General features: G+C 34.7%; 1 protein-coding gene across 1 annotated transcript; it reads right to left on the minus strand.

The window, feature by feature from the left end:
• Positions 1-2,712: 2,712 nt before the first annotated feature.
• DhpD (guanine deaminase) lies at positions 2,713-11,655 on the minus strand. Its single transcript, XM_068763798.1, has 8 exons — positions 11,471-11,655; positions 10,949-11,209; positions 9,367-9,585; positions 6,478-6,585; positions 5,389-5,496; positions 4,612-4,777; positions 3,260-3,412; positions 2,713-2,974 (listed from the first exon to the last, which is right to left on the minus strand). Exons 1-8 carry the CDS (start codon positions 11,579-11,581, stop codon positions 2,745-2,747), a joined length of 1,356 nt encoding a protein of 451 aa, XP_068619899.1. The 5' UTR covers positions 11,582-11,655; the 3' UTR covers positions 2,713-2,744.
• Positions 11,656-11,820: the final 165 nt, after the last annotated feature.

Consider the following 11,820-nt stretch of genomic DNA (forward strand, 5'->3'; position numbering starts at 1 on the left):
GACCAGAGCGAGTTCAATGCAGTCTTAAAATTAAATCTGGAGCTGTGAGTTTGACTCTAGGTCTGTTAGTTTTCTTATGACATGGTCTGTCCGCTGTTGTAGTTTAGGTTTTAGTTATGCTAGAGGCAGCTCTGTTTTTCTTTTTACGAATATGGTTGTCGAGTTCAAGTCACGTGCTAGGCTTTTCTGAGGCCATATAAAGTGCCACCCTAAATTAATTAAGATGTATACGCCTGTTACCGTGATATTCCGTTGGAAGAGGCATTAATTACCAATGTGTCTAATATTCCAAGTCCCACTGTTAAGACCACCAGAGGTCGGTTTCATTAAAATTATGCTTAGGTTTTTATTACAAAGAAAAAAATATGCTTCATTTTGCAAAATACTTTGAGTTTTTTAATGTTTATTTAAACTAAAATGCCCCCGTTTGCCTTTTTCCTTCCCCGCCCATGTGTAAAATCCAGCGTCCTCTAGGGAGTAATCTATGAAATATTGTTAAGTTACTTATTCAAGTACGGAAATAATTTTTTCGTTAGTCAGTTGGAAAACCAAAATATCTCATGCGTCGGTAAATAATGCCTATTTTATATAACACGGTATTATGTGATTTTACCTCTCCAATAAGATAGTAGTATCAAATACATAGCTTTATTCTACAGAAACTGCAAAAATTCTTCATATAGATAATAAGAAATAAGAATTATTTTTCTGGATGGACACATCCGAACTTGTTGTGTTCAGTTATTAGGATTATTTAATATAACTAGGTTAGGACATAGGTTAGTGCGCTCAGACTTGTATTTGCTATCACAATATTTATTGTTTGCAAATATTATACGCATATAAAAATTGAACAACACGGCACAAGGATAAATATCTGTCAAACTTTTTTTGGAGTTAGAATATAAAAATACCAGTCTACTACCATAAAACTGTAAGAAAAATGTATAATTTACTTTGCGTTTGGTTATTTGTTATGTACATTACAACATACCTACTTAATATTTTATTTTATCATATTCTAACTTCATCGATCCAGGGGCTAAAAGAGGGATACCCTACATGATCGCTACATATAGAATCAATGGTAACAAATGCAAGTTTTATACATATAAATATCTAATAATTGTATAGTTTTGTATTTTCAGTCGCTGTCCTATTTTATTAATCAACTTAAGATTGTACTGTATGTGAGCTGCCGTGTCTGGACATAATGTCTAAAGATATTTGGCAGACAGAATTTGGATCGATCTCACATTATCAAAGTGACATTTCTCGAATAGTTTTTATAACAAAACTATTTATTTAAGTCTTTTTTTATTTTATAGAAATTAATCCTAAATTTCGTTGGAATGTCACTATGATCTTGTATGTCGAACAAATGCCCGTCGGTATAATGTCAGGGTACCACGTGCTACACATTGATTTAGTTGTCGCATAGAATACTTGATTTATAAGACTGTTCATTTGGTATCTTGAATTTACTGACGCTCGAATCTAATATCATTCCACCGAACGATAAGTATTTAACAGTAAAAATAGGTTTCGAGTATTATTTTTCTGAAATACACTAAGTTAATGATATAAGAACTTGGAGCTTTAACGAAATTGTAACTTGTATTTACAAATTCACTGTACGGAGATTATACTGTAAGGCGTTGGTCATTAAGCAATAAATCTGGATTTAAAGGAACGGAGCGAGTTCAACTCTGCTATTACGACTTTATGGTGAGCGTGTTAGTATTGTCATTTCCTTTAGAGTATTATACCAAGGTATTTCACTTATAATTCAGTTTATATTGACACATTATATTTGCACATTTTCTATATAAATTATAAAGAATTACATGAGAATAAATTGAAATATTACAAATTATATTTAGTTTTATTACTACTACCTTTGATGACATCATCATATATGTCGTGTTCATGAGCGCGCTTTATTGTGCGTAGGCAGGATTCTGGATGCACCAGTTTGTGCGTTTACGCCTGGGCACTACAGTGGTAAACAAAACGTTTCCTTCATGTTATACACGCGCTGCTTATGGGAAATATTTGTAATGTTCACTTTAAAAAGGCATTTCATAAGAATGCCAGTTATAACATGTCCCACGATACAATCTAAATCGGGGAATAATTTAGATGGAGTGGTCATTTTTATCTCCCTTTCTTAAGGTAAGCCCTGTGCATTGTGGTGTGTCCACAAACGTAAATAATGTGATGGACCTTTTGCAATGTTCTCAGATCCTGTAATTATTAGTAATTACATTTTCAGAAATACTGCCAGACTAGATAGGCAGCTTTTCGCCAGACTTAGGCAAAAGCGTTGCTTTCGCAACGTCTTCCAGTGCTATCGCTTCCTTTAGTGATAGAAAGTAATTAATCCGACAATAGTAAGCGATTCTCAAATCGAAATACGCGTAACGAAGTGACAGCTGAAGCCATGGTTTCGACATACAAACAGTACACAGACACAAACGACAAATTCTGTATATGCCCACGATGGTCTTTAACGAAGGTGACGTAGAAATAAAATTTTAGAAACCATGACGGTTGCCAGACATATCTTTAGCAAATTATGGTTGCTTGCATTCATCTTTTCAGCCATAGAACGTCTCCTGATGAACGTAAGGCCCCTCCATAGGTTTCCAATTAGACCGGTGGTAAGGTGATATACCTAGCGTCTTCCGACAATATAAACATTTTCAATTAATTCTTTATTCATTAATTTTTAATAAAACGTTTTAATATATATCTTTCACTTTTTTTCCTTTAACATATACTTGCGCAATATTTCTGTCGTCGCCGACATAAATAAAACGTTGTAGCATAGCCATCAGACGATCGTCTTCTTTTTCGACCATTGAATATTGATACTTGTCGATTTGCCCGCCATCTATGTACAAATCAATGACCAAGGCGTCGAATTCTTTACCAACCTCGAAGCTTCCAATCTTCTGGTCAAGGCGTAAAGCTGAAAAAATGTGTAAAAAAAATTGTAAAGGCTTATTTATTAGTTAAAGGTTTAAAGTTAACTCTAATTTAGAGTTGCAAAAGTGGTTTCATTATTGTTTAATAATAAAATAAATATAAGATTCAAACAAGCTCTAGAATAGTGATTGGAACAGAATATAATAGAACGATGTCTATGTCTAAAATTATTTTCTTAAAATTCAGTATTAAAATAGTAAAAAAATGTACTCGTTTATTAAAATTACTTGCCTAAAATTTGGTAAAATAGTACATTTTTCATTTTTACCTTTTGCGCCACCTAGTGTGGCTAGATAGAAAACTTCCTTCCAATTAAGAGCTGGTCTGGAGCTTGTACCTTCAAAGAACTCTAAATGTGTTGACACATCCATAGTCCGCCGCATTGCGTCCAGTATTGTAGAGCTGTCACCCCCAGATACGTCTGTTTACAATAATGAGAATGTATTTCTTAAAAAGGGATTATATGTAAGTGATTTTAAGTTGTATGTGGTTATCTTAGAAAAAGAAATAGTAAACAAAATATGTACATAGTCGATATGTACACACATATATATGTATTGGACAATCTGGTCTATCAACATAAGAATATCAATAAATTTAGGAAAAATAGGGATATTTATAAGGTAGGTACGCACGAGAAATAAAAGCTTCTACCTTTCTCTAGGCTCCAAGAAATTAGTAAATGTTGTGGACAACTAATTGCAATATCATTACGCTCCCATGTAATACCTATAAATTATCTTTCAATTTAAGAAGTAAACGTAGTAAAACTGGTAAAAAATCCTTTTACAGATAATATACTTGCTTGGTTTCAGTTGAAGTTAATGCTGTTTTAGCCCCGGGCTTTTATAGCTTTATCGGATCGCTTTTCAGATGTACGATCACGTTCGCATGTAGTAAACCGCTTTATCGGAGTAGAGTTGTGTAGTATTCATGTTGTGTATATGCGGCTTGGGACGGCAGCGTGAACCATAAGTGACAAGGATGGAACCGGATCGTAGCTTAGTTCACCTACGTTGTTCGTGTTTAGGGAGCGGGCGGCCGCCTCCTATGAACGGGTGTTGTGTTGTAGTGAGTAATGTTTTATTCTATTGTGAATGACGCGATGTTCTGTGTAGAGTGTTTCAGGTGAAGTGGTTGTTGTTGCTGTGTGGTTAGCGCTTGTAGTGTTGTGAGTGCCTGCAGCGGGTGTGGTGTGGTGCGTGTTCAGTGAAAACCCTGTGATGGGCGTGAGGAGTACGTCTTTGCGTGTCTCTTGGCCTTTACTGAGGTACGGGGGGAGTAGCGAGAAGTACTCGCTATGACTCAAAATAAGTCTCAGAGCAAGCCTTAAAGAATTTTTGCACCAGATAATATAGCTGAGAATTAATTGCTTAAACTTGTGTATTAAGAATATCGTAAAACCCATCAGAGGTTGTTGTGTGCTTTTTTCAGGTCAGGGCGCGTTTGGAACCCTCTTAATTTTAAGAGTGCGTTCAATTATAGCGAGGGATATAAATTGATTTTAATTTCCATCAAATTGGGCTCTTTTGGCACTCTTCTCAGGACGTACACAAGTGGTCACTTTATATGGTCCTATGTATACATAAATATGTATTTGCGAATAACTGATAATATTACCTGTTCCCAATCCCACAGTGATATGATTGTCCAGGAGTTTTCTTACGGGACATAGTCCGGATTGCAGTCTAGTGTTGGAAGCAGGGCAATGAGCTATTGAAACATTTTTTCTTGCCAACAATTCAATTTCGTCGTCAGCCAGAATTACGGCATGTGCCATTATGCACTGAAAATTAACGCTTTATAATTTTGCTTGAATATGTAAAATCAGAAATATAGTGGTTATAGTGCTACAAAAACCGCTATACTTTAGGAAAGCGCGTAGAGTTGGGGGCCGAGAAATAAAGAGCATAAGCGTCGTCGCTGTTGATGACGAACTGATGGAAGGGAGTGGCCGAAAACGGTACAACGGTTTTAGTAGGACTATATGAGATTATTGCAAGCATGTGTTGTAATTTACACGATGGTTTAGTCTTATTTTCGATCGAAAAATGCTTTAATAGAGGATGTTAATTTGATAAGAGTTTCTATTAAATTTCACCGGCATTCTTGCCTTACAGAAGTAATCATTACAATTGATTTAAAGTGGAAAAAAAAATCATATGCAGTTGGCTTTTGTTAACACAAATGTTTGGTATCTAGGGTAAAAGTAAACATAATTGTGGTTTCTTAGGCCAGTTTTAGAATAAAATAAAATTAGAAGAAAATTTCTAAGGCAATGTTGTTGTCAATATTGTACAAAATCATATAATGCTACAATTTTTTGTTACTAATGTTTAAATTATATAACCCTATGTCACAAGAACCTGCAATTATTGCAAAAAAAAACACATTTACCTTATTGTTAAGAATATCGCTTTTTTCATAAACATGTGAATAACTCTGACAGTCAGGATACATTTTCAATACATGTTCAATCTCCTTACGATTTTCAGATAAATGACTCTAAAAATAAAGTTTATGAAAAAAACAAAAAAAGGGTTAAGTTTTAAAAATTAATGAAAAACTTTTTTTTTAATTCGATATCTTAATTTTTATTAAAAATATTAATGTATGAACAATACGAAGTAATATATATATTCTTATCTAACATAACCCTAATTTAATGAATTTATTCATCGTCACTGCTTAGTATAATCTCAACCGAATAGGTTTTCTCGAAGGAACATTACCGCCTTCACTTTCAAAACTTTCTCTATTTAAGATTTTTGTTAGTTTGACACTGCTTGGAACCGAAGCTTAGTGTCTTAACAATGAAAAAACTCTTTTTTTAACAAACTGGTTCGATGTTGACTGCCGTCTAACAGCGAGAGACACTTGTTTTCAGGCCACGAAGATGAAAGTAAATAACATTGATAAACACGGAAATTGACTGACCGACTCCTCAAGAAATACACACACGTATTTTAAGCTTAAAGTATGTGTTCTTACTCGATAAGAGGAACAAGGGTGTTCCTCTTCCAGCAATTTGGAAGTTCCATCGTGCAAGTGGCAAAGCCGCGTCGGCTATTTGATCGGGTTCTAAATTAGTCTAAGGTCAAGATCGCGCGGAAAACTCTAATAACTAAACAGTTTTCGTTAGTGATCATCTCAAGCGCCGGTTCATGTCTTGGGATACCTAATACGCATCAGGCCTATTGCCACGTGCTTGCCTATATAAAGCTTTGCCTACAAACACGGTTAAGGATCTACTTTCATTTCAACAACACTGTATCTTTAGAACAGCAAGTCTTGCCGCGGCTGTAGAAATACATAGTGTTGTGTCATGTATAAAGGATTTGCAGTTTTATCCTTACGTTGTAGCGAAACCGTGTTATAAGATGCCGTGTTGTGGGAGGTTACCCGTAATTTACGAATCATGTTATAGCGAAAATATAAGATACCGTGTTGTATGAGGGCTACCTGTATACGTAAACAAAAACGAACCTGTATTCTGCATTCGTATTTATCGGCTAATGCAGAAAGACCTTTCATTAGAGGCCCATCACAGCTCAACGCGAATCTCGGCGTTATGATAGGATCCACTAAGTCATTCTGCAAAAATACTTGTATACATAAAATATTTTCATTAAGTAATATTACACAATAGCAATAAAATTAAAATGATGAAAAAATTATGTATTAGGAGTACCTAGTCTAGCCATAAATTCTGTTACTGACTGTTTACATACATTAAAAAACGTTAATTTAAATTTCCAACATTAGCTTCTACGATAAAAAATAGACTTCTTTACCACCATTATCGTATGTTTTTTGTTTAAAAGTTATTTGTTTTGAAAATAGGGTGGGGCACTAATGAGAATAGGATTGCAGCACTGACAAAGTAGGTAAGGAGCCAAACCGACATTTTGGATACATTGAAAAAGCTAGGGATTAGCTGAATGTTTGTGCATCGTACCATCCAAAGGCACCTTGAAACCATGTCTGTTAATGACAGTGAGAGATCCGGCCGCCCGCGGCCTATTCGAACAAAAGAGGCCTTTAACGCAGTCAAGGCCAGAATTCGTCGATATCCCAGAAGGAAGCAGAAAATTCTTTCCAGAAAAGTGAGAATCCCACCGAAGACACTTCTCGGATTATCAAACAAGACTTAGGTCTTGGGCCTTACCGGAGATACACAGGATATACCTTTAATCAGGCACTAAAACAAAAAAAAGTCGAAAGATCAAAACAGCTGTTACATTATACACGTTACATACACGGACGAAAAACACAGAAAAATTATTTTTGCCGATGAAAAAAATTTTACAATTGAATAGCACTACAACAAAATGATCGAGTATATGCATCCTGCTCTAAAGATGTTCTGAGGTAGTGGTCAGAGTTCACGGGGCCATGATCCAGCATACGTCATCGTTTGGTGAGCTGTTTCATACCAAGGGGTTACAAAACTCAATTTTTGAGAAAAAGGATTAAAAACTTCAGCCAAAGTGTATCAAGACACCTCGTAGAAGCGGTAGTTAAAACTCTTAACAACACTTTATTCAAAAATGAAGTGTGGACATTCCAACAGGATTCAGCCCTGGGTCATAAGGCGCCCTCTACCCAAATTTGGCTTCAGCAAAATCTTTCAGACTTCATAAAAGCTGATGATTGCCCTTTGGCTAGTCCGGACTTAAACCCTTTGGACCATAAATTATGGTCTGTGCTAGAAGACATGGCCTGCTCTAAACGACACCCAAATATTGAGTCGCTCAGGAAATCTTTGGAGGCAGCAGTGACCAACTTTCCTATGGAAACCCTTCAAAAATCCATCAACGAATGGCCCGACCGTTTAAAAGCGTGCGTTAAAGCTAAGAGTGGACTCTTTGAATAACTAGTTTAGTACGTTAACATATCTTTTTCACTCTACATAACCACTTATAAAAGTTTAAAATAAATTTTTTTTTTAGAATTTATCGGATATTTTCTTTGTAACTTATGGCTAGATTAGGTACATTGGTTGTCTATGCTGACTGAAAAGAAAGCTGTGTGTAGTAAACCGCATTGCTGTTCCACACGGGATGTATGCAATGGCAAAATCACATGGCCATTTGTATACCTGCAGGAATAATATAAAAATCCTATCGAAGGACAGGTCGTGACGTCCTAGACTTTCCCGTTTGTCTAAATGGCATTTGCAGATTCTACGGGTTCGAGGTCGCAAGACGAGAAAGGCGCCTTGCTTAAGACTTGGTTTATGGTAGCGAGGTTTTAAGGCTTCCGAAGGAGTCTCAGCTCGGACTGCTATATACTACTATTTCACCGGATTGGAAGGTCGGCCGACCTCTTCGATCGCTTCGGTTAACGCACATAATCGATGTTTCTCGTAGTGGCGTTACTCGTTGTGGCGCTGTTCTTGAAGGCGAGTCATAAAGTCTTCGCTCAAAGCGTACCGACGGTTAAGCTCGCGGGTTTATAGTTGTATAGCTTAGCTTCTACTCTAAAAATTGTAGCCGAACTTCTCAGATCTACACAAGCGTTACTCATGAAATAAAACCAATTTACAACATATTAATTTTGGCGTTATTTTAGGTATCACACATATGCAAAGATAGATACTATGCACTCATTCGGCATATACCGTACCTCCAAATAACTATTATATAAGTTCAAACACCTAATTCTTACCCGCGAGCATGATACCTGCAAAGAACTCGAATAATCGGGAATATTAAAACGCGCCGCAATATAACTCGTTGAGAGTTAGTTTCTTTTCATAAATAATATCAATAAATGATAATCATATTTTATACACTTTTCCGGCTAAGTCTTGAGCTTGTTTGAATCAAGATGATGATCGTGGACCATAACAGCAATATTAATACAACAGCAGCAGAAAACTCGATCAACCTCGTGAAATAAATCTATGCCTGAAAAACCTCTACCAATAGCAACAAAAGTGGATTTAAGATTTTTTTTAAGATTCTATTTACTCTGTTCTGTTCTGTTATTAACATTACCACATTATTAATAAGAATATTTTTATCGTTTTGGAAATAGTTTCATTTATAACAGCTCCATACGGCCCTAGACAAACGCCCATTGTAAGGCATCGTCCCCCGAAGCAGCAAGCGACTTCACACCACCTTCACATCACACTGATTATGTCGTCGGTACACCTAGTTGTGTTTATCCACGCTGCTTATACCGGCCCGTGGTCGCCACTCGAGAACCTCTCAGTCCTAACGGTCCTCGGCTTTACGAGTGCAGTTCGGTTTTTTGCTAATCTCATTTCTGATTCGATCTCACAACGAAGCTCCGATCATAGCCCTATCGATTGCTCTCGGAGTTAATTTGTAATAATGTAACATTTAAAAACAAAATTGTACTGACCTTATAATTCAATACTCTTTGTATGAAACATTCCACATCCTTCAACTCTTTTGCCGTATCATTATAGTAGCCTGCACCATTTTCAATATTCATACTCACTTTGCCCACAAGAGCTCTCTGGCCATGTTTAATCACGCTTTCTACTAATTGCAATGTGCCTTCTAGGTGCAGTGAACCAAAGTAGCATGCTGTTGTAGTACCATTAATAATTAATCTTTGCTAAAATTATTTCTCAAATTATATATATTAATACAAGATACATAATTTATGTGCTAGACCGTGACACATTTCTAGTGATTGGAAGAATTTCTTCAATAATATACACAGGATGATTAGTTAAAGTGCAAAGGCTTGTAAAGGAGTGAATTTATAGGGTATTTGCTATGAATTAACGAATGGCACTTTGCCCAAAATGTAATGGTTTTAAAAATAATGGATAACATAGGTACAATAAACAAATAAGAAAATTATTAAATTTGGATTACCACTTCAGTGTAAACGCTTTAAAATGATGAATACATAGCTCATTTGCACTCAATGTACAGTAGCCTAACAAAAATCAATGGTTTCAGAAATAATAAATATTGTAATGATAATATAGTTATAAAAAGTATCTTAAAATTCAAATGACTACATATTAAAATTAATTTTTGTATATTATCTCCCCCCTCATACTATATATACATATGAGCTGCCATAAGTTACTGGCCTGTTGCAATCCAATAGAAAACATGAAATATCATATCAGAGTGATCACTCTATACAGGTGATTGGAAATAGGCATAAAATCTTTAGAGATTATTGCTGCCAAGGGACCCATACGGTCATACATACACACACACACACACACACACATATATATATATATATATAATGTTTTTTTTACAAATTCTAATTTTAAGTAATAAATTAAATAAATAGGGCATATTCATGTTATTTCAAGGTGCAAGTACTATGAGCTCCACATATACCCTGTATTATAATTTTATATAAACTTTTAATAACGGTCATTAGTTTCAGTAAGTTAAAAGTTTCAGATATCAAATATTCACAGAATAAAAGTGCAACTTTATTGAAACACACAAGCTGTGCCATCATTAAACTATTAAGAAAATAATGTTTAAAATTTTTGATTAGTATATAAACACAATCTCATAATAAAAAAAATATAGACAGAGATATTTATGAACATTTAATTTAACAAGAGCTGTGGTTTTAGTAAAAATCATTATTTTCATCCATTAGTTTTGTGTTTATGAACCATTATGTTAAACATTTTGAAGGCTGATAGAGATATTGCTCATGTTTTTGGAATAACATCTTCATATTTGCATGTCTGTGTGATAAGGAAAGTGATGTAATGAATATGATAAACTAACAAATTTAATGAAATTTAAAAGCGTTGCATAACTAACAAATTATTTAACCCTTGATGAAAAAATTATTGGTCATTTACTTAAATGTCTATAGTAGTATTAATTGAAATATTTTATTTCCATAACATATATACAAAACTCTTAGTGTATTTTGAGCTTCACTTTAAAAATACAAAAGGTCATTTATTAATATTAAGTATACTAACCACAACTTGCTCATAAATTCGCCTAGCAAATTCAATGTCTACATATTTGCTTTCCAAAGGAAAAGTGTATAAATCCAACCATTCCAGTAATGGTCTATCCAGTCCCAGACCAATGTTGGGAAATTGTGGAGCATGTGTGTGACAGTCCACAAAACCAGGAATTAGCAATTGATCCTGGTTAAGAATGACTTTGTGAAAACCTTTCAAATCTTCAGAGGCCTCAAGGAGGTTATATTGGACTGTAGAACCTATTCTAGTTATCTGTAATATTTAACATAAATTTTATTTATACCACAATCAAATGTAAAAAAGTTAAATACGTAATGAGCAGTGGTGGTCTTGCTATTAAGAGCTGTGCCTTATGATCAGGAAAAACGTAGAGTCGATCCATCTCATTGGAAGCTTTTGAATCAATGCAGGAAAAAATGCATTTAAATTTAAAAAGACATTTAAAAGGTAGAGCCTATCATTTACCTACTTTATTGTCTCATTTGTAATATCGAATCATGTTTTAAAACTAACCTTTCCGTACTCGACAGTTAAAAAACCTTTTGAAACAGATAAAGAGTTTAAAACACTTGAAGTGGCAATGGTTCCAACAAAAACAATTTTTTCCGGTTCTCCTTTAGACATTTTCCTAGTTTGTTAACTTAATAAATACTGTATTTTAGAGAACAAAAGCAAGTCCACCGGACAGTAAATTACGTTAAGATATGAGATGTAGCATTGAACAAACACGTACATAATCAATTTAAAAGGTCAAGGTAAATTTGCTATAAGTTTGAACTGGATTGTATTTGTAATTTTTGCTGCGTATTTATGTTGTGTATTTGTATTATATATGTAACAGATGAGTAATCACATATGTTGTT

Source organism: Battus philenor, unplaced genomic scaffold, assembly GCF_028537555.1.
Source record: "Battus philenor isolate CCGP_79_NKW_IND1 unplaced genomic scaffold, ilBatPhil1.0.hap1 SCAF_18, whole genome shotgun sequence".
NCBI lineage: Eukaryota > Metazoa > Arthropoda > Insecta > Lepidoptera > Papilionidae > Battus > Battus philenor.